Source organism: Manduca sexta, chromosome 5 (assembly GCF_014839805.1).
Source record: "Manduca sexta isolate Smith_Timp_Sample1 chromosome 5, JHU_Msex_v1.0, whole genome shotgun sequence".
NCBI lineage: Eukaryota > Metazoa > Arthropoda > Insecta > Lepidoptera > Sphingidae > Manduca > Manduca sexta.
In genome coordinates this window covers 853,361-878,449 of record NC_051119.1, presented here as the reverse complement: position 1 = coordinate 878,449, position 25,089 = coordinate 853,361, and the positions used below count along the sequence as shown (strand labels likewise).

Sequence of the window (25,089 nt, the reverse complement as noted above, 5' to 3'; positions counted from 1 at the left end):
GTTTTCTTCAATATCTAAAATGTACAACATCAGTCTGTTACAATTTTATTATATGTAAAGATTAAAAAAAAGAAAATAGATAGGATCCAGTGATATGATTCCAAAAATATGAAAAAAAAATATCTATTTGAACCTCTAAAATGCTTTGCATTATTTAGATTCCTTCAATATTAACTCTACTAGTTCGAAACAGTTCTCACCAGAGAAGAGCGGGCAGGAAACTCTGGTGTTGCTCTTTTCAAAATCAGTACAGTGCTTGATAGAGAGAAAAAACGCTTTTTTTTTGTTTATAGCTGTTCATACATGAGAAAAAAAACAATTTGTATTCGTTTAGATCTTTTCATTCTGTGGTGCTTAGTTTTTTAGCTTGGACAGATACATGAGGACTCCATAAAATTTTAGAGTCCATTTTGATATAATAGGTTGGGGAAAAATTTGGTTTGTATCTGGCTGGATTTGATGACATTAAAAAGTTGCATTTCAAAATAAGAAACAAATTAGTAAAACGTTATTTTCAGCTATTTTAATTTATTTCTCTTTTTGTCAAAATTAGTACAAATAAGTATTAAATAGATTTGGATTATTTATGATAATGAAATGCAGCCGTCAGTCATACCTAGTACTATATGTATTATTTTCAATGGACCTCATAATTCATAAAAAACGTTAAAAAGAAAATCAATAAAAAAGAAACAATTTATTACCAAAAATACATGAAAATGAAAATAGACAATAATTTCTCCTGTTTGTGGAGTATGGTCACTGGCAGTGGTCAGGCCTGGAGCAGGGACATTTCTCCTGCATCTTCAGTCCACGCGCCATCTGCTTCATGAACGGATGCACTTCCTCGCTGAAGAACGGACTGCACATAAAAAATACAAATGCATTACCACTATAGCCCAGCCATCGCGAGGGGCGTCTGGACAGATAACCGTCTGTGTGTTGGGGTCTCCGTGCATTACGACCCCTATCATGCTCTTTGACGGAATTCACATCGGCCGCTTATGTAATAGTAAGTAATAGTAAAATATTATAATAACTATTGTACTACGCTATTGTACTGAGTATTACCTGTAAAATAGTTGTATGTGGAAAATAAATAAAAATCAATTTTATCTGCCTACATTGATAGGTGTAGTCAAGGCAAAATTTTAATACTTTACTATCAAAACAGATAAATATTCGTGGACCCCTTACAAATTGTGGACTTCCATTTTTTGGTCACTCCAACGTAGATCCCCGTTAAGTCTCCCGTGGACCTCTGGGGGTCCACCTGGACCACTTTGGGACTAAAAGTTCTCGACCAAGAGGTGACTCAAAGTTGCACACTTATCTAGTGTAGGTACGAAATAATAAAATGACAACAGGAAAATAACCTTCACTATGACTAATTATAGTGCCTACTGGCAGAATCATGTTTAAGGAAAATATAAACAAATACTTTAATTATGTTAATCACGAACGAAAACAAACATACATATCACCTATGTAATGTAATACAAGTAAAAAATAAATAATAAAATGCTTTATTCATCACGTAGGTGAACATAGTTGCACTTATGATAAGTCAAAGTACATGAGAATAATTAATTATTACTTAGATAAAGTAGCTTATATAATTAAAGATATTTTATATTGAACATAGAATAAATGAAATAGTATAAAGTTAACAAAGAAGCCAGCTCGGGCTGGCAGGAAAGAAAACCTTAAAAAATATGAATAAACTTAATAGATTAAGTTGGTCCTTTATGCGTTTCTAAATAGACCATTATGACTTAAATGCATTGACTGGTATAAAAAAACGAACAAGCATAAATGAACCGCGAATGCGAATTCGAGTAGTTATTCAAACGTGGGACTTAACATCTCATGTCTCAGGATGGCGAGCGCAGTGGAATAACAAACAATACTTTGTAATTTGAGTTAGATGTTGTTTCTACTGTTTATGGGCGGTCGTATCGCTCACCACCAGGTGAACGGCAAGCTCGTCTCGCCGTATAACTGCAATAAAAAATAATACCGAAACTAGCTAACCAAGTGTAATCGCGACATAATAGTCAACATCCTAGCATTTCGCAAGAACTAGTAAAATTACTCGTACTAATATAAGAAATTACGTTTCACGACTATAAACTTTTGATGAATTTTGGTGCAGAAATAGACGGGACCTTGAAAGATATATAATATCTATACTATTATATAAACCTGAAGAGTTTGTTTGTTTGTTTGAACGCGCTAATCTCAGGAACTACCGGTCCAAACTGAAAAATTCTTTTTGCGTTGGATAGCCCTTTGTTCGTGGAGTGCTATAGGCTATATATCATCACGCTATACCCAATAGGAGCGGAGCAGTAATGGCTAATCTCAGGAACTACCGGTCCAAACTGAAAAATCTTTTTGCGTTGGATAGCCCTTTGTTCGTGGAGTGCTATAGGCTATATATCATCACGCTATACCCAATAGGAGCGGAGCAGTAATGGCTAATCTCAGGAACTACCGATTCGAACTGAAAAATTCTTTTTGTGTTGAATAGCCCTTTGTTTGTGGAGTGCTCTAAGTTATATATCATCACGCTATGACTAATAGGAGTGGAGCAGTAATGGCTAATCTCAGGAACTACCAGTTTGAACTGAAAAAATATTTTTGTGGTGAATAGCCCTTTATTTGTGGAGTGCTATAGGCTATATATCATCATGCTATGACCAATAGGAGCGGAGCAGTAATGAAACATGTTGCAAAAACGGGGACAATTTATTAGTTATGAGAGCTTCCGTTGCGTGCGCTGCGTAAACGGTTAAAGTTATGCAACAATGATGTATGACGGGATTGTTCCTCTTACAAAGTTCTAAAAATATATTATAAAACAAAGTCCCCCGCTGCATCTGTCTGCCTGAACGTGTTAAACTCAAAAACTACCCAACGTATTAAGAGGAAATTTGGTATGGAGACAGTTTGGGACCCTGGGAAGAACATAGGCTCCCGTGAAACTACTACTTTTATAACGGTAAACTTTAGCCTAAAAAACTTTATAACGCGGGCGGAGCCGCGGGCAAAAGCTAGTATTATATAATAATTTATTTATTTTAAAAGTACAGTACTAATACTTAAACTCTAACAGTGTGAGTTGGGCGGTATAAAAATAATATATTTTTGTATAAACTACTTATGTCCCGAAAATAAAACTACAATGGGGTGAAATAACCAATGAATGTGTGGGAAATCAATTATTTATGAAATCAGCGAATTTAGATTTTAACAAACATGTATTCTATTTGTACATTGTATAAATTATATTAATTTGAATTAAAACTAGCTCTGAAGAAGTCCACCAGTTCAGATGTGATCTTTGGCCTTGCGTCGTAGTTGTGAGGTTATCACAACAATAAAAAAAGAGATAACATCGCGCCGTGACGCGACGTCGGAAGACGAAAATAGAGGAAACATACTTATTATGTCACAATGGATTTATACAACTACAATGTGATGATATGTCTTGATATTTACAAGGTATTACGCCTTTTTAAACCGATTCCAAATGAGAAATGTTATTTTACTCGAATTTTGTTTTACAGCGATATTTTTGAACCCATCGTAATATGAATGGGAAAGATTATATTGCTTCTGTGTGTAAAGCTAAATTGGACGTAGATACGCAAGGGATCCAACCCACGGTATGGTCGAAAATGAGCCGAGTATGCCAAATTAGTACTAGTCTATAAGGTCTATATTTTCCGTTAAAGACATTTTAGTCAAAATATGTTAATTTGAGCTTTTAATTAACAAAATATAAAATAGAATATCAATGAGTACAAATACGATTTAAACTTCAATCTTCGCCATTTCACAAGTTTCATTTAGTGGGCTGGATCTTTTTGCGTATCTACGTCCAATTATGTTTTGGATTGTAGTTGTTTTTGTTGTTTATAAGAGTACGCATATGTGTATCTCGCCCATATTGCGCTTGATTTTTTTAGAGTAGTATTTTTTATATTCCTGCAATCTATTCCGGGGGAAATCTGCGAACGGGTTACTGAAATCCCCCGGCTTAGCCACTGCAGGGCCTGAAGCAGAGTGGGAGAGAAGTGAAGGGTGGGAACCTATTTAGGATTTTATTTTAGTTTTTTAGTAAATTGATTAACGAGACGAGCTTGTCGTTCGCCTGATGGTAAGCGATACGATCGCCCATAAATAGTAAAAACACCATCCAACTTGAATTACAAGATATTGTTTGGTTATCCACTGCGCTCGCCATCCTGAGACGTGAGATGTCAAGTCTCATATCCAGTAGTTACACTGGCTACAATGTCCTTCAAACCGGAACACAACAGTGACTAAAAACTGCTGCTTGAAGGCAGAAATAGACATTGCGGTGGTATCTACCCAGGCGGACTCTCACATATGAGAGACCCACCACCAGGATGGTCAAAATTACTCTGTATTTTCCTATATATTAGCCTCTAAGTGTTCCTAGTGTGTACTGACCGGCACATCATGCGGTTGATCTCCTGCTGGTACTCCTGTGTCGCGAGCTGGCACTTCCGGATCTGATCCAGCTCCTCCTGGCGTGCTCTCTCCTGGAGTCAAGACATTACATATAATGTAGACAAGTTTGTAAAAACAATTAAAATTAAAGTAATGCTGTATATTCGAACCTTTGTGATTTACGGCTATTTTCAATAAAGACCCCAATCGCTTTTCAATTTACCGACAAAATGAACCAATTGGCCAAATTTTTATACATAATATTCTCATTTAGATTGATTAATTCTCGGGTACAGATCGATAATAATACGCCGTTATTTGGGTTGTGGGTAGATAGGTTTGCAAAAAGATATACTTATTTAAGTTAAACAAAACATTTCTCGCTATCCTGATGGCAACTCAGCCATAGTATCAGTTCAGTACAGTTCATATAAGTGGCGAAGGTTGAAATTTTTCGAAAGGGAATCCGACGCAACATTATACCGAGGTAATAATGTTCATTAATGCGGTTTGCAAATCGTGTAATGATAATTAGAATTTACATGAATTACAAAGCCATATATTAAACATAAATGAACATGAATTGTATTTTGTAACACTGTATGTTCCCAAATAAAATAAAATAAATAAATAAAATACAACAAAATAGTAAAACATAAACATATAACCATTATAAAGACTCTTCCCCATTGATTCATGTTAAACAAAGTTTGATCTTTTTTGTGTTCAAATCACGAAATTGCAAATGACGCACAAAAAACAATTCGAATGTGGGAATGAGCTACTGACGTCATTTGTTAACTTACGTCTCCACTAGCAGGAGTGAAATCATCGTATTAATGGAAAATACGCGAAACAATCTTTTTTATAGTATTTATAGTCATGGGTTAGGCTCACACATGTTTACTGTACTTTAGGTACAGTCAGCCATAAATTTAATTCAGATATTAAAAACTTCAAAACATACACATTCAATCTGAATATTCTTTTCCCTTTATGTGAAGTAAATCTTTTTATTTTAGTGAAGAAAAAATCGTCGGCCAAATGTTTAAAATAAAAGCTTTTAAATGTTCCAACAGTCTTACCCCCTTATTCATAGACGTTATTTATCTAAGGACGGTGCATTGCTGTGATAGCAAGTCCGTTTCTCAGCTTTGTTTATCTGACAGCCAACTAGATTCAAATTGTATCTCAATATTAGCCAATCACAACGGCCTTATGTCTACGCACTGCGAAGGCTGCCATACCGTCAACACTGAGAAACAGACTTGTTATCACAGCAATGCTCCATCCTTAGATAAAGAACGTCTATGAATAAGGGGCCTAGAATTTAGTTGCATGTACCAGTATAGTAAAGAAGTGTGACACAAAATGATAAAAAATAAATTATATAATACACATTGACCAGCCTCTGTATTACATTTAAAAAGGCAAAGAGTTCTTGTCTCTGCTAGTAGAATCCGTGCGTTATTGTTCTCTCTGTAATACTAAGTAACGAACATACTGATATTATTAATAATAATAATATCAGCCCTGTATTAGATACCTGCCCACTGCTGAGCATGGGCCTCCTCTACTGCTGAGAGGGATTAGATCTTAGTCCACCACGCTGGCCTAGTGCGGATTGTTAGACTTCACACACCTTCGAAATTCCTATAGAGAACTTCTCAGATGTGCAGGTTTCCTCACGATGTTTTCCTTCACCGTTAAAGCGAACGATAATTTCACAAAGAATACACACATGATTTTAGAAAAGTCAGAGGTGTGTGCCCTTGGGATTTGAACCTGCGGACATTCGTCTCGGCAGTCCGTTCCACACCCAACTAGGCTATCGCCGCTTATACTGATATTACTCCACTAATAAAATTCATAGAAATTGACATTTCTTTTTTTCCTCTGAAAAAAATATACTTATCACATAACACATATATATAAACCGATCAAATACAATTCATATTTTTACTCTTTGATCCATTGGGATCTGGTATTTTGAAGTGAGAAAGAGAGTAAGAAATGGTGAGAGAATATGTACTATCTACATTAGCTGTTTAATATCAAACCTAAATACAAATATAATTTACTTCAAACTTGTGGAAGAATCCCTAAATTGTGATTTTTAATTAGTCTTTGCACACAACTAAAGCAGCTTAATAATGATGCTCAACAAGTATACTTAATCTTAATTTATTTAAAAATATAACCCCATACAAGATTCTAACTTAGTACATATAGGCACACCCTTGTACCGCCATCTATTGTCACGAAACATAACTACAATATTTTATTAAATACGGAATTCTACTAACGAGATTTATTTATGTAATTTCAAGAGTTCCTTAATTTGTTTTATATCAATTATTGATTTACTTGTTTTTTTTTTATTCTTACGTTTTATAATCGTAATATTCAAATTATTATATTAGTTAGACATCCTTATTATAAGTTTCATTTTATATAACAATAGAATTGTAGATTTAAGTTATTTCCTCATAGTAATTCCGGAATAATTAAGTATCTTTGTTTATTCTATCCTATCGCTACCTATTCTTGGTTTAAAATATTGTAAACTAGTTGACTCGACAGACGTTGTCCTGTCTTAACTACGTATGCACGCGCGCATTCTGTCGATCGCTGACAGTTATTTAAAATTAATATTTTCGTAAGTTTTCTTAAATTTTCTAATTTTCCGCGCAATTTTTGGATTTTTTTCTTTCATGAGAAAGCACAACAAAAAAAATAGTGAAATCGGTCCAGCCGTTCACGCGTGATGGCGTGACCAAGGGAAATAGGGATTCATTTTTATATATATAGATATTAATATTATGAAGTAGTTAGGGCCGGCGCATATATGGCGGAGCTCAGTGCAGAGATTTTTTAATTGTCAAACTATTCTCGATATTGTCTTTATTTAAATAATATTCAAAATCCATCAACACAACTATGTAACGCAATTAAATGTTGTGTTAATGGATTTTGAATATTATTTCAATGAAAACAATGTCAAAAATATTTTCACAGTAAATATTCTCTGTGCCGCGGTACGCCATATATAATAAAATTCTCTGCGCCGGCCCTTGGGCTCGTGGCGTTTTAGTAGAAAGCAATTATTTTTATTTCACTCGGTGACTAGAGGCGGAAAATTTTTGGTTTCATCTCAAACAAACTCGCACTGTACCCCTGGGAGTCGCTTCATCGGTCACAGCGCCCTCTAGCAGTGAAGGCGGTCATGTGTTTTTCAGATATCTTATAAAACGAGGTATGGGTCCTTACATATTAATTAAGCGAATATTCACATTAATATTATAAATGCGAAACAGTCTCATTATATTAAGATATTGAGAAATCTTTGAAAATAATTATAGGCTCCTGTTATCCATTTAAACCTATATCATTATCCTTTTTACCTATTAAAAAATTACACAGTGTGAGTTTTATCCCGGGAAAGAGCGAATTCACGAGCTACATCAGTTATTGCTAACTCTAGTCTAGCAAGTTCTTACAGCAATTATTGCACTAAACTTCCCGAGAGGCTTACACTAGCGCCAATATTTTTATACTCCTATACACATACGACTTGCCTGAGTCATGCAAACTTCAACATTTTCAGTTTTTATTTTATTACTGTGAATGACGAGACGCGCTTGCCGTTCGCCTGATGGTAAGCGATACGACACGGCACATAAACAGCAGAAACACTATTCAACACCTCGAATTACAAAGCATTGTTTGGTATTCCACTGCGTTCGCCATTCTGACACATGAGATTTTAAGTCTCATTATGTCCAGTAGTTACACTGGCTACAATGTCTTTCAAACCGGAACACAACAGTGACTACACACTGTTGCTTAGCGACAAAAAAGACATAGCGGTGGTACCTATCCACGCGGACTCTCACATATGAGACACCTACCACCAGTAGGCTTGTCATGGCGGTTTACGCGGTAAAAATTGCTTGCAAGACTCGACTTCTGCTAGTTGCTAATCTGAACCTCGCTTTATAAAGGTAGCAACACCTTAAGCAGTGTGTTGTACTCCATCTGCTGCACCAGGTCCTGCTGGTGTCGTTTCCTGGCGGCGGCGTCGGTGTGCTGCTTGTGGGTGACGAGGAGTTGCAGCTGGTCGGCCACCTGCCGCTGGTACTCCTCCTCCTGCTGCTTGTGCTGGTGCTGGTGCTGGCGAGCCTCCTGCCGGGCTTGGATCTGCTCCACCATCGCCTTGCGTACCTCCTGTGATAAGCAACAATTAGTAATGTATGAGCTAACTCGTAGCCAGTAAGTGCATTGCGGCGTCAGCGCTTTACGCCACGCCAATGCTTTTATCACAAGTCACAACTATACGATCAGTGCGTAAAGCAATCACACTGCGTTAGATCGTGCGTGCTCATATTCTATCATCAGTATCGTACTATCAATAAGCAAATTATGAATATATGAATTTTCTCGTATCCTGGACTATCATTACAAATCAACACTATTAACCAAGGTAGTATGGGTCCCGTAGTAGCCCGTACAAGTAGTGACAACAATTCGCATCAGACATAGCAATTTTGTTGACATTACTTATTATGTTTTAATTTGTTTTTTTTTTGTTCTATCATTAACACCAAGAAAGATATTTAATAATCATTGTGCATATTTGGTTTATTATCAAATATGGAGGCTTGTAATTGGCAATAGTTGTGTTTGATATATATTTATTTTTGTTTATTAATCTATAAGGCTCTTTCAAAATTAAATTTAAAAAAGTATTGGATAGAGTCATCAAGGATTTTGTATTTCAATATGAATACAGTTGTTATTAATTGTTTATAAATAATATAAATATATTTATATTTGTAATGGTAGATTTATATATCAGATATAGAGAGGGATTCTTGCAATATTATTTACATAAATTAATGAATAACAGTTCAACAAAAGTGTAATAATGATAATTATCTACGTATGACATGATTGTAACATAATTATAATGAATTCCTGTGGTGTCTATATATTAGTATTAATTGTAATTAATGTTTTCAATTCTGTAACGTTTATAAGTAACAAAAAGTTTTTTGATTATTTTATCATCGGAATATTATTATCTCATACATTTAATTGTAGTTATTTTTAGTATCTAATAATAATAAGTTTACTCCATTTGTTGTGTTGATAGTAATTGTAGTGAAAGAACCAATCTCATCCTTAATGTGTTTGACTCTATGTTTTGTCTCGGCAGTACGCTCCATTCCTATTCACACCTCAGCCTGACTTTCTTTGTTGAATAATAAACGAAACCTCAAAACTAAATGGGAATTCAATTTAATTAAGTATAACAAATATAATACATTATACAATGTTACAACGTGTAGATAAGGGAGTGGCTGTAAGTTTAGTTGATGCAATTATTTATTTAAACAATATTTGCTTGGGAAAAATGCACAGTTCATATTTTCATCATATTCAGGGACCCATTAATCGGTTTACAAAGTTAACCGTACGTCCTTTTGTTTTGTTTATTCCTTTTCCGAGTCAATAAGAATATACCAGTAAATGAAATGTTGCAGATTAATCCAAATAATAGAAGAGTAAAATTCTCTACGTAAAATTCGACCTTTTTAGAACTCGGTTGTAAACTTAACTTTCATGGTTTTTAATCTAACGAGTACGACTGCCACGCTGAGAAACCAGATTCGAATCCCGGGTCGGACCAAAATAATTGTGACTGAGTTTTTTCATTTTATAATTATATAGTCACAGCTCATTGTATGGACGATGGCGGTGTGATACCCTCTTGCCTCAACATGTAAAACCGTTGGTTCTGCGCCTGATCTCTCTCCGGTCATGTCGGATCGCCGTCTCACCGGACTATGAGAGTGAACAGAGAGTGTTTGTGTATTGCACACACTTATGCACTATAATATCTCCTCCGAGGCTGATCTCCGTTGAGATTGGCCGCGAAGGCCCAAAGGGATTTATGTTACTTAATTTTTATCTGACCCTAAAAATATCCTCAGGTCAACCACATACAAGTAACGTTTCCAGTCCCGGAGCCCAGGGGCCTCACCTGGTTGGTGTCCCGGGCCCAGGCCTTGTACTCGCAGCGCTTGTGGTCCATGGCGTCCTGTCTCCGCTGCGCCTCGCGCTGTAGCTCGTCGTCGTGGGCGGACTCCAACCTCGCGAACTCGTCGCGTAGTGCCGCCAGACTCTTGTTGCACTCGTCCAGCTCCCTCTGGAATGTGTTAGTATTATATTATAGTACGAACGCCTTCTGTAATATTGGCTAATATACGTGCCAATGTTTGTAGCCAATATGTGTGATCATGAACATTAAACATTTTTCTGCAGGAACACAAACTTCAAAGTGTTTTTAATTATTGTTGTTTCAACCTTCTGTATGGAAAGAAACTAAAGGAAAAAATACTAAATAAATTCTAATACATAGATAATAATACAAAAATACACTAATATTGAATTATTTTAATATAGTATTATACTAATATATGTAGTAGTATTTTGCATTATGTCATAGAGAAATAGTTTGCTCAAATATTCAGATTGAAATCAGTGGATTACCCATTTATAACCATATATAGTGTAGCAGTATTGTTTTGGAATTTACTCTTTAAAAATCGTTTTGCATATCTCCTGGCATGGACATTTTATTACAAGTAATATTAATACAAGTGATAACTTTTTTATGTCCGACGGCCATTTCCTTCATTAACAGAAACAAAGTGAGTGCTATTTTTATCAAAACTGAGTTTGTATTGTGGAAACTGTTTTGAGTTATATTCTAGCTCAAAGTGTTACAGATGCTGAAATTATTCGAGTATTTTAATAACTAGGGCGCCTTATTCCGTCTACAGAGACATTTGTTTTTATTATTGCTTTGAATGGCGAGACGATCTTGCCTTTCGTCTCATAGTAAGCGTTATGACCATAAACAGCAGAAACACCATTCAACACATTACAAAGTATTTTTAGGTATTCCACTGCGCTCGCCATACTGAGACGTGAAATGTTAAGTATTATGTCCAGTAGTTACACTGGCTACAATGACCTTCAAACCGTAACACAACAGTGACTACACACTGCTGCTTGGCGGCAGAAATAGACATTGCAGTGATACCTATCCAGGCGGACTCTCACATATGAAACATTTACTACCAGTTATATATAGCATCATAATATCAGCATATCCACCTTTTGGCAATCTTATACGTTTTAATTGAAGTACAGCATTGAAAGCCATATAGATAAAAGAGTTAAGAAATCCCCTATTTACAATATTGTAATGGAGGATGAATATGTATTGAGACGTCGTCGAAGCGAAACACGCCTTAACAATTTTGTCTGGAATGAATTGCATATCAAAAATTAAACAATAGTCATTAAAATTGCCAGTAAGCTAGATAAATAAATTAACAAATGTACGAAAACAATGTTTGATTGTTATTAGATACCGACTCCAACATTGGTAATTACTATACAGGTAATGTTAAATTGTTTTTTAGTTTTTGAAGGTGGTTGTTTTTAATAAATTATTGAGTGTGAATACCCATTCCGTACCACTTAGTCGTTATATTTTTGGAATCCCCATTGTTCGGCACAGACGTGTTGATGATTTTAAACTCTATTAAACTACCCTCATTATATTAACACAATTCGTTACATGACTTATATACTAAGTACACACACTACAATATATATATGACTATTCGTAATTCTTTAGTCCTTAACTCAATAAAATATAAATAGTTAATTGGATCTAGGAAACAAGTACACAATACTGCCCAGTTTGACCCATATGTACCCATAAACAGTTCTAGTGGTGAGTAAATGACGCTAAAAATCTTGGCGTTTTAATTGATAGCCAATTGCATTTTGGCCAACATGTGCTAAACCTTACAAATTAAAAGTTCTGTACAGAATACTCGAGTACCTGAATGTGGATGTACGGAAATTGCATTGCGAATTTCTAGTACTATCAGTGCTTAACTATGGTGATATTGTACATGGACCTTGCATGTTGTTATTCTCGGCTAGATGTATCCAAAGAGTGCGGAATGCACGGGCGCATGTAACACTTTTTTTCAACGAAAAATGTTGAAAATGAGCTCTCGTCGGAACCTACATTTTGTCTCCTTACTTTTTAATATAATTACGTATAAGCTACCTGAGTACCTTTTCCGTAAACTAAATTGACCTAGATCGGATATAAATTCCCGACGTGGACTCTAATTAATGCACATAAGACTGCAGCGTTCAAGGGCAGTTTTCGTTACCTCGCTTCTAAGTGCTGGAATATGATGTCTTCTTGTTTAGAACTTTTAAATAACAATTAAAAGCCTTTTATTTGGAGTAAGTAATCCAATGTAACAAATTCTGCCTCACGGGTTAGGGTGCATCTGTTTAATAAGTTGTATTAATAAGTTGTATCTGATTGTAACAATTTTGATGCTATGTAACACTATGATATTGCCAATTGTATATTGTATCACTTTTCTGTACTTTTTCTTTTTCTTTCGTGTTTAAGCATGCCACTTGGAGTAGCCAAACATTTGTTAACTATATGGATACCTCACACCAGGTACCAGCGCTTTGCTCCTTGGAGCAATGCACATTACTCAGCTGGGAGCTGATGTGTACTTGTCTGTTGTCTATATATATATATTTTGCCGATATTATTCGTAGGGTGACCTGTGTGTATGTTATCAAGAAGATAATTAAAACTTTATGCCTATATAAACTATCAACCTACGCTACAATATTATACTGTGTTAATTGTCACTAAAAAAAGCTTTTGTGTCTATCTACGGCTATCAAAGCTGTCTTTCGGTTAGGACGCCTATAATTGTAATTAATGAGGGCTGGTCCCGCAGCGGGAACAGGATGTGACGTCACCTCCTTCCTCTTGGCCAGCTGTATCCCGGCGAGTTGGTCGGCGCGTCCCTGTCCGGCGAGCGAGTCCCAGGTGTCGGCGAGGAGCTGCTCGTCTTGTTGCTGTCTCTCTCGCACGCGCCGCCGCTCCTGTATCATGCGGTCTCGCTCGCGCGCCGTCTCGAGGCGCTGCTGTGTGCGCCTGCGCTCCGCTGAAATCAAGTAGTCATACAGATTACTCTTACAAGTTAGTTGGGGTCGAAGCAACTTATGGCTTAGGGAGTTTGCGGAATGTTTTAAACAAAAGTTTTCTTAGTGGCAATTAATTTTTAAGTTATTTCATATCTCCTTTCCGATTACTCAAAGTTAAAGAGTAAGGAATTTAACTTTAAGTTACTTAGTTATAAGGTATTAGGACAACGAGAAATTATTATTTATGAAGAAATGAAGAAGAACGCAACCTCCTTGTTAATGTACCTTAATGTGACTGCATAGGTTTCTTCTAAAATGTACGTTCTGTCTTCTTTCACGCTTCAACTGGTGTAATTCCTAATAAAAACTAACTCCGTTTATATACGATAATTTATATTTTATCAATTTAATTATCAAATTATTCTGTGGTGGCTCACAATCGGTTCAATGTATTACGTATTTCATTAATGTTTATTATTAGACAGCTGTGAGCGATCCAAAACAGATAAATAAATTTGTCTTTACAGCGAACCACCTGCATAAACGTATCCAGTGGAAGGTTGTTTCCCTCCCACTCTGGGGGGATTTTATATGCCTACTCTGTGAGTGGATGAATGAATTAATGAATCATCCAAGCCGAATTTCAACCACGGCGGCCAATCTCGACGGAGTTCAGCCAAATACCGAAGAGATATAATGCACAAGTGTGTGCGCAATACACAAGCACTCTCTGTTCACTCTCATAGTCCGGTGAGACGACAGAGAGATCAGGCGCAGGACCAACGGCTTTACGTGCTTTCCGAGGCACAGGGCATCACACCAAATATTTCCTAACTCCGAGCTGTGACTGAATCATTTTTAAGATGAGAATCCCAGTCACATTTATTTTGGCCCGACCCGGGAATCGAACCCAGCAGCTCAGCGCGGTAGTCGTACTTGTACCGAGGCAGAGCCTACTCTGTAGTTATGCGACATCAAGTGGTGGCCGGCGCTGGGCCCCGTACCGTCCTCCTGCAGGCGGATGTCCTCGTCCCACGCGGCCCTGAAGCGGCGCGCCTCCTCCCGCAGCATGTCCCTCTCCCTCCGGCGCTGCAGTTGTCGCTGCTGCAGCTGCAGGTCGGTGTAGAGCTTGCACTCGCGGTCGCGGCGGAGTCTCTCGATGGTGTCCTGCTCCATGCGAGCCGCCTGCGTCACAAGACTCCTCTTACTCGTATTGTACATGTTTGGATGTTACTGGTAGCACTGCAATGTATATATCTGCCACCAAGCAGCAATATGTTGTGACATAGTAAGACTTATCATCTCATGTCTCAAGACGGCGAACGCAGTGGAACACCAAACAATACTTTGTAAATCAAGTTGGATGGTATTTCTGGTTATGGACGGACGTATCGCTTACTCACTCGTCATTCAAAACTAAAAAATATATATGTATTAGAAATACACTCAAAAACAAGTAACTTGTAAATAATATTTGTCTCACACTTTATATCCAAGGAAGTTGTTTAATTTGCTAGTGTTTTTTGCAAGGAGATTGCTAGTGTTTTAGGGACTTTAACGCGGATGGAAACGCGAACAACAAGTAATGTGTGTAGCTATCGAATGCTAAGGATTCAATTCAACATTTTTTAAATTTAAATATTGTATTCTGCCGCAGTAAGCACAATAGTGGTATGTCAGGGAAACCTTATTTCGAGATAATCGAAGTTTTATGAATATAGTTTTATAGTTTTGTATGTAAAACTGAGATAGATATAGTGTTTTAAGGTTTTTTTAAACAAGTTCTAAACAAATATTGTTATTTAGGTAAGTTCATTGAATGGGTATTTCTTTAAGCTATTTGACGACAAAAATCATGATTTTGATTTTATTCTTGATATACCGGTTTTGAGATTAGCACAGCAGTATTTTAACTGCCACAGTGGCACAGAGCTACTGCGGTGAGGCTACAGTGCTGAGGTCTCAGTTTCTAGAATTGTCATCAGCAAATGTCAATTCTGTTAAAACCCGCCATAGTGGCCTACGTAATAGAGTCGCGTTCCGGGATCAGCCTGTGTAGATCCGGTCCCAACGGGCCGGCATAATTGTGTCGACTGCCGAGGGGTAATCATCATCACCCTCCCTCTGCCCCCACACAGTAGGCAGGCTCGCGTCTGCACACACTGCACCTCACCAGCGCGTCGGACTCCATCATGGCGACCTCGTGCCACATGTTGTCCAACTCGGCCGCGGCCATCTTGCGAGCTTGTTTCTCGCGCATCTGGTACAACTGGATCTGCTCAGCCTCCTTGGCGCGCAGCTTGAAGATACACGGCAACACGTGCACGCATTTAGAACTGAAAGGCAATATTACAATCATCTTAATGTATACATATAACATTGAGTTTCTTATTTTCAGAAAGTTCCTATGAAAGAAAAAATTAAGGAAGTTGAGCAAAACATTAGAAAATTTTAGAAATCTTAAAAATATTAATTTTACTTGACTGTCAACGATTAAATATCGTTCAACCCAGATGGATCGGTTGATTAATAATAACAATTTGAATTCAATACTGATAGCTAAGACAGGACATCGTCTGTCGGGTCAGCTAGTCTTCATTACAATTTGTCTAACATGACGCGGTATACTCTATATGGACGCCATTTCATTTACCATCAGGAGCCTTGTTTGCTCACAGTGTAAACTCGTGACTTGACCGTGTCACGTAATCTTCGTGGAATTAGCGTGGAATGGTGTTCTATATAGCAATTTTAATTTTCACAGGCTTGTTACTAACTATAAAAATTATATTGGTTCTCGGTCTCTCATATACACGGCACCATCTTGAAGGATATTGTCTAGCGTAATCACTGGTCACTGCGAGATTTAACATCTCATGTCTCAGTGACGAGCGCAGTGGAGTGCCGCAGTACTAGCACAAGCTGAGCCGCTTCCTTTTGTCTTTATTATAGTATTAGTATAAGAATATGTATGTCATCATTTGTGTAATAAGACAATAAAAGTAATTTAAACTTCCGTATGGTGTTTCTACTGTTTATGGGCGGTCGTATCGCTTACCATCCAGACGAGAGGCAAGCGTCTCGCCATTCAACTGCAAAATAAATACGTGTGATGTGAGATTCAGGGCCCTGTTGAGACAGTAACGAAGCGAATCCTCACAGCGGCGTGTCCTTGTACTTGTCGAGGTGTTCCTGCTTGCGTTTCTGGAGCAGGTGTTGCAGGCGACGCTGCTTGTCGCTCCACAGCGCCGCGGCGCCGGCCTGCGCCTGCGCAACCAACTTGCGGATGTCGGCCTCCTCCTCCGCCGCGAACAGCTCTAGCAACCTGTGGCATATATCCAACAACAGTCTTGTGTGTAACGGCAGCACCCCCGCGTCACTACTGACGTCTTATTGGGGTAGTGATAGGGCGTAAATAGTGTCGATTGACGAGAGATGATTATGCCTCGCCAGTCGATACAATTTTGTTTAAAAATGGATTTATACAGGCTGATCCCGGAGTGCGACACACGTGAGCCACTATGACGGCTTCCACTTTGTATACCCTGTCGACTATCGAATAAAAATACCATACATTTTTTTTTTCAAAAGAGAAGTAGATGGGAGTGGAAAAATATTTCGAGATGAGAAGAAACAGTAAAGAAAGTAGAAATGTTTGCACTTTTGTTAAAGCTCAGCGTATGTGGGGTTGTTCTTTGGTATTTAGGGTTTATGGTGTTTTGAATTAAAACATGTGCGAATTATCGCCTGTATCCCCGAAAGGGTAGTGAGGGTACAACCAAGGATCCCACTTTTCGCCAAGTGTCCTATGTTCCATCATGTGACAGGGGATGAGCCTCACACCATAATGGGCATAAATTTCAGACTACGTGCTGATATTGAACAGAAAACCCAATATTACTGACTCCGGATTCGAACCAGAGACCTCAAAGGGAGTTTGTATTGCGCATGCGCACGCTATACAACTGCGCCACGAGGTAGTTACCGATAGACTAGTAGAATTTATTCTAATTTTGTGACGCTCATGAAATCAAGATAGGAGGAATAATTCAGCATCCGAACGCGTACCTCTGTCTCTTGCGCTTGACGTCCTCTTCGTAAGAGGCCATGCACAGCTCCACGCGACGCGCCACGTTGTTCACAAGTGAGCTGCAACATGACAGAATTACATTTGTGCACTCAAACTATGGAACATATCCAACCCTGGGTCCACACTCTCACTACAGTGAACGAGGTCCCAATGGTGAAACTTAAAAATGAATATAGACAAGTGTAACATGTAAAGACCGAAGATAATCTTCGAATACAGAGCGACCAAAGTCAAACTCTTAAAGAAATTATAAACGAAAGAACGCATTCTGCAGTAGCTGCCTAATAAATTACTGGCAGAAAACATATTGCACTTAAACATTATGAAACAGGCCAAATATTATTATTTCGGTGACCTTTTAGCAACATGCTTACATGTTACTGTAGGTCACGTGACCATAAAAGCTCCAATATCATATCACTTTGCTGAGAAAATGTTAAGGGTAGACAGAGACATACTGCTCCCTCATTTCGTCATTTGTAGTCCATCCCATGATGTGATACTATCACCACATCAAACACAAAATCAAGACTCCGGACAGATACAATACCGCTTTGCTCGACCCAGGATTCGAACCTGAGACAACGCGATTGTCATACGGCGTACTGAGACAGAGAATGACACCGAAAAAATTATACACATATTGCTGGCTCACCAGTACAAAGTCCTATGTTAATTTTTATTCATATTGAAGGAATGAGAATTATAATTTTGATCTTGGTAAAAATTAGAAAAGACTAGTTTATGGTTCCTTCATTATTTACCTTTAGGAAATATTGAACATTATTACTGAAAATAACAAAGAACCATGTGATATACATAATTTGATTTGCGCAATAAATACACCAAAGAAGCTTGTAACAGTGAGCCAGTGAAGTAAAGCATGTAGTATGTGTGAGAGTGGAACGGACTGCCAAGACCAATGTCCGCAGGTTCAAATCCCAAGGCACAAACCTCTGACTTTTCTAAAAATTATGTGTGTATTCTTTATGAATTATCGCTTGCTTTAACGGTGAAGGAAAATATCGTGAGGAAACCTGCACACCTGAGAAGTTCTCTATAGGAATTTTGAGGGTGAAGTCTATCATTCCGCACTACAGCGTGGTGGACTAAGGCGTAATCCCTCTCAGCAGTAGAGGCCCGTGCCCAGCAGTGGGACAGCATGTAATAGTGTAGTGAGTGTCGGACCGGCGGTCGCAGCTGATGAAGAAGTCGCTGTACTGCTTGTCCTTGAGTTCCTTGAGCTTGTTGTCGGCGCCGCGGCGCTGCTCCTCCTCCAGGACCCGCAGCTTGCGCACGAACTTCTCGTAGCGAAACGTGGAGTTCAGCACTCGGGACGTCTGGAAACATTGTATACACATTGATTAACAACTGTGCTCAATAAACAATTCCGTCCCATGATGTGATAGGGGGCGAGCCTATGGACATATCTGACACAAATTACAGACTCCAGTATAATACTGAATAAAAAACCCAATATAACAACCCGACCCAGGGTTCGAACCCAAGACTTCTACAGTAGTACTGTAATGCAACTACGCCACTGAGGCCGTCAATCCTATTTTGGTTTTGCTGCTACATCTTCGAAGATCATGTTCCAATGCTAATCAGTATCTTCGTTAGAGGCCACCCAGAACGCCATGCCTTCGAGGGCTGTCAACAAGGCCCTCAGGCCCTTGAAGGAAGACACAGGCAACTCAAAATAATGTCACAAAAAAATGTGCACGAGGGGTCTGAACAGGTAATGTCGAGTTTGATACTAATGAAGTTAAAATGGAAACATTTTGGAACATCTTGAGCATACTGTGTCCTTTAAACCTAAACACAAGGACGCACTGATCAGCTTGGCGGCGGGAGTAGACAAAGCAATTGCACTTTTGTAAATTTCCACATACGACCTGCACTTAGAATTATTGAATGACAATTGAAATAAAACTATTCTTCGGATTTCATCGCAGTTTTTTATTAAATGATTTACTGTTGAGGAGAAAATAATGGAAAAAACCTGATAAAATCCGTAAATAGTTTTATTTCAATGTCGTCACATTCGCGAAAACACAAGAAATCATTATACATAACAATTAACACCAGGCTGGGATAATTGTGTCGACTGGCGAAGGCTAATCATCTCTCGTCAGTCCTCACTATATGAATGCTGCTTCACTTACCATCAGATGCAGTGGAGTCACATTGTTATTATTATTATTTATTTATTATTTAACAAAAGACATAACACAGAACACAATCATTATAAAGAATACTTAAGCATTAAATTACATTAAGGTGGTAGCTCAAGGTCCATTTTCATACATTTTGTTTCGGCTTTAATCTGGGTAACTAAACAAGTATTGGCAAGTAAAGAATTTAAATTCACGTCTAGTTAGTGATTAGTTCTCGCAGTTGAAAATGTAAAAATAATTAATAATCATGGATATTTCTGCCTTTAAAATTTCGTCATATTAAATTTTAAAGGCCGAAATATCCATGATTATTAATTATTTTTACGTTTTTCTTTCAACTGCGAGAACTAATCACTAACTAGACGTGAATTTAAATTCTTTACTTGCCAATACTTGTTTAGTTACCCAGATTAAGAGCGTTTACGTGCCGCGCGTGAAGTCAACTATAGGTAATTCTTCGCAAAATTCACTCACACAGAGCCGTTGCGTAGCTGTGTGCGTAGAGTTAGCGCGTCGGCTATCTTTATAGTCAGACCAACCAATATTGATCTTTTCGCTTTAATTATCTAATTGGAATGTAACTTATGACTTATGAATTTATGATAAATGAAGAATTCTATTATTAAATATATAAGAATTCATCATGAAATAGTTTATATGTATCAATTTCTAATTATAAAAAAAAATAAACATTTTTAACAAATTTTAACGGCAATTTTACAAATTGTTATTTTCACTTTTTAAATGCAAATGATTAAAAAATTTAAGCATTTGCATTTAGAAAGTACCCTTTAGTAAAGTGGAGTTCATCATGAAGTCGAAAGATAGGCACCAGAACTCCGTAAACAGACAATAAATCAGGAAAATTACTGTGCTACGATATTTATAATGGACCACATAATTACTCCATAGATCTGCAGTTTTTAATATTTAGCGTATTGAAAGTTTAAATTAAGTCATTAGAAATTACATATTGGAATTTATATTTTGAGTGAGAAGGTGTATGTAATGAGATGTCATTTTTAGGTGTATAACTAAAAAGTGAGAAATAAAAGACTTCTTTTTTCGGAAGTTGGTTATATTTTTTTGGATAGTTTTTTTTTTAATAGGTATTGCTTCTCAGTGACATCGATCATCAATCATCGACCGATTGTACATCCATGTATAAAAATTTACCATAGTTTTGTATCCATAGTTTTGCATAATATTTGCGACACACGACGAAGCAAAATAGTTGGTTCTGTACTTTTTTTTGACCATCAGCAGTCAGCTTTGACTGTAAGTATGGGAATACCGTCTTTTACATCGCCACAGGCAACATCTTTATCAGTTTCTTCTCTAGCGGCCTCTTGCATCCTGTCCTCTGCAGCTAATTTCAATCATTTAGCTAACTCGTCGTAACATTTCATGCAAACATTTTGCGTTAATATTGGTAAATCTATGGAAGCTAACTCTTCGTTTAAATTTGATCTACTAACTCCAGTCATCATAGCTCCATTCACAGTTCCACGATATACGTCCATACTATCAGTATATCTCTTAGCGCTTAAATAGCTTAAATTCCATATTGCACATATTACACTTCATTAAAAATGTTAACTGCAAGCAAACATTATTCTCTTTCAATAGTTGTAAATGTTCGATACTACAGCCTGTTGCTCTGTTGTGGTTATTGAGTGTTTTAATTTGATCCAAAAAATATTGAGAATCTATAATTTTGCGGCTTTTAATAACCTTATTTATTTTGAGTGTAATATCAGGCTCGATTACCTAAAAATTAAAAAAAATATATAGAATATACTATTATTGTTATCGAAGTTTACGCAAACACTACATACTTAAGTAAAACTGCATATGGATCTAGACGCGTTTAATTTATACAAGTATAATGACGCCGAAATCTGCACAGGGTTAAACGTCAGGATAAAGTAATATGTAAAATTGTTAAGAAGATAGGTATACTAACTACTACTAGTAGTTTTATTCACTAGCTACATAAATTACCAAATCCCTTATTTCTAAGGTTCAAAGAGGAAAAAGATATAGGATTCCAGTGAACACAAAAACCTTGTTATTTGAAAGTAAGCGTACCTATGCATTATGCAAAAAATCAGCCAAGTGCGAGTGGGACTCGCGCACTGGGTATTTGGCGAGTTGTAAACGTTTTGACAACGGGATAGCAAAGTGATTCTATAAGGCTAATAACTCACGAAGCGGTTTTTACTCGCGCCCGCCGTGGTTGAGAAACGGCTGTTTTATTTCCAAACTCATGACGACCGGAGATCTGTGCGATTTGTAACCGCCGCGGTTCCGATTATGTCCTGCAAACTTGGCGAACGATTATCGCAAGGCGGGCGGTTACAAGATGGACAGTTAACGGTCAGTTGAATTCCAGAAGGCCATGGACACATATCAGAAACGATCACGATGGAGGAAAATGGCGTCGGTTTTCTGTAACCACCCCTCCCCTACCGACTACTGCAGTCGCCCACCTACTAACAACAGAGCGCGCTGGTGCTACCGTGGCCCGCACGATTCTACTAGTTGGCCGCCAATACAGCGGGTACCGCATACAACCGCGCACGGCGCGGGCGTAAAACGAGTTTTGAAATGTGCGTTTAGTCCATTGAAATGTTACAATTTAAGGACCGAATGTTGCATTTCTTGGAGGACGCAATTTTATTTTTGGGCCATGTGTGGGGGGTCAATAGAAGCTTAACCTCAAGTTTGTGGGGTCGCCACCCTTTATCCCCAAATGGTAACTCATACCTTTTCTACCTGCATAACATTCGATAAGTTAAATTTGGTAAGTTCTATGGCAAAGAAAAGAGTTAGGAATAAATAAGTAAAGTTGTACGAATTTAACAAAAAAATTGTAATAATATATTTACAATAAAAAAAATAAGTTAAACATTTTGTTTCGACCGGATTCTCATGAGCATTGACGAACCCGGTAAACTTTGGAGCGCTGTAACAGCGTTTTAAATGAATGAAATAAAAAAAAATTATAGGGAACAATTTTCCTCAAAAGATCATTTACAAGTTAGTTTGAGGTAATTTTTTTGTAAAATGTAAAAAAGTTATAGAGCAAAAAAGAAAACTTTTATAAACATTTTCTCACATTTTTGCTTATAACTTCTTTTAATTTTTAATTTAGGGCAAAAGTTATATAAACATATTTGTAGGCAAAACAATTTGCTACAAATTATGATTTTACAAAATTTATGTAAGACGCATAGTTTCCGAGATATCGCGAAAAAGTGTTTTCACCCCTTTTCCATGATGGCGCCAGGGGACAAGGGGGCGACCTCACAAACTTGAGATTAAGCTTCTATTGACCCCCCACACATGTTCTAAAAATAAAATTGGGTCCTCTAAAAAATACAAAGCTCATGTAACATTTCAATGGGCTAATTGTTTTTAGCTTAAGGTTCCATTTTTTTCCTTCGAGTAACTGTTGCTCAAGTGTTTAATGAGTAAAAAAAGCAACAACCATAACTACTGACGCATGTTATAACATTAGTACGTCAATCTTTTAGCTTTTGTTTTAGCCGAAGTTTCAGCGTTGTTGCGTTTCCTTTTCTTGCCTAGAAATAGCTTTACTTCCCATTGTGTCTGAAACATAATAATATAATAATAATTTATAGTAACTACTAAAATTATTGTCACTCATTAAAGAAAAAAATATTTTACTTACTAAAGTACTAAGATGTGGCAATCACTGTATACACGTGACTATTTTTTCTACGCACAGCAAAGGCCAACTGGAGTGTGGCCGGAGCGACGAGCGATACGTCCTCCCTCTAGAAAGCCTCAAGGCAGACTAATTTGAAACGATTTGCGCTTTGCGTTTTATAGTGGTATTTAAAATATTTATAGAAAAATAACAGAACAAATTTTGTTGAATTTTTAAATTGTATGTTTTTAAGGAGATGTTCTTCTATTATAGTAATCTAATATTATATTCAATTAAGTAAGCTATAGTGATAAAAAAAAATCATTTAAATGACCAACATTTCTGAAATTTTTGAATTCTTTGAATTTTTATTTCTCATGAATTAAACATAAAAAGATATTTTTTCTCTACTAACTTTTTTCTTCAGGATCTTTTTAGTTAAATAAAAATAACATATTGTTATGTTCCCTAGTGGTTTAAGATATTTTGAGCTTCGAAATAGACGTTCGAAGCGCAAATTTGAAAACCTCTGTTCAGTAATCATTAAACAATTTACAAATACTCAATAAATCTAAAAATTTTCTCTACTAACTTTTTAGACAACAAAATTTTCTATAATAATTACTAATTCATATGTTTTTAAAATAATGTTTTGATGGATATTATCTCCTTCGAAAAGTGCTGTTTTTGAGACATACGGCGCGCGGATGCGTAAACGCTCTTAAAGCCGAAACAAAATGTATGAAAATGGACCTTGAGCTACCACCTTAAGACTAGATTGTATTCCTTAAACCTATGCCCTAATTGAAATTATACTACGGAAACGACTCTACAAAAAACAATAAACAATATAAACATCTGATTATACTTAATTGAGTTATGTAAACATAAATTGTATGGAAACTAAATTGTACCTACAAACCATTGCCTCGCTCATATATAAATATTGTGATAACTTACGTAATAGCAATCTGGAACGCCCCTCGGCCCGACGCCATCCTTCGGGATCTTCTGCCGAACCTGTTGAGGTGGTTCGCACATTATTCGATGCTTCAATTCAATACAAAAAAGTTTCGGATTTTATAAATGCTATCAATATTTCTTTACAAATATACATGACATATGTATTGGCGTGACAACGTCGGAATTTATGAAAACAAAACAGCGATGTGTTCGAGTTACAACCAAAGAGAATTTCACTCAACAAAATTGACCAACTATCCAACGTTTCAATCAATGATCCCGATCCTTTTTCATATCCATTTAGAAATCGGACCAATCAGAATAAACATTTTTTTACATGACCTAATTCGTTAGGTTTATCCTCGATATGGAATCGAAGATTTAAGATCGAGATCATTCGTTGAAAACAGCCGTATATTGCGACATCAATCATCAAATATGTTGTAAACAATGAGGTAACAAACATATGAAAATATTACACATGGAGTTGATTACTTCCCTTATTTTTGAAGTCGGTTAAAACGGAAAAATATGATGAGAAATAAGAATAAAATGTGACACTTCTGTCTCAGGTCACAATCATAGAACATTTATGTATAACATACAACATTTTTGGTGGTGGTAAGATATATTTTATATCCGCC

General features: G+C 36.9%; 1 protein-coding gene across 1 annotated transcript; it reads right to left on the bottom strand.

The window, feature by feature from the left end:
- Positions 1–678: 678 nt before the first annotated feature.
- LOC115446107 (trichohyalin) lies at positions 679–24,660 on the bottom strand. The gene is made up of 11 exons (XM_030172666.2): positions 24,443–24,660; positions 18,815–18,966; positions 17,605–17,685; positions 16,697–16,861; positions 15,710–15,872; positions 14,541–14,721; positions 13,369–13,556; positions 10,529–10,693; positions 8,497–8,709; positions 4,483–4,574; positions 679–862 (listed from the first exon to the last, which is right to left on the bottom strand). Exons 1-11 carry the CDS (start codon positions 24,521–24,523, stop codon positions 760–762), a joined length of 1,584 nt encoding a protein of 527 aa, XP_030028526.1. The 5' UTR covers positions 24,524–24,660; the 3' UTR covers positions 679–759.
- Between the last annotated feature and the right edge of the window lie 429 nt (positions 24,661–25,089).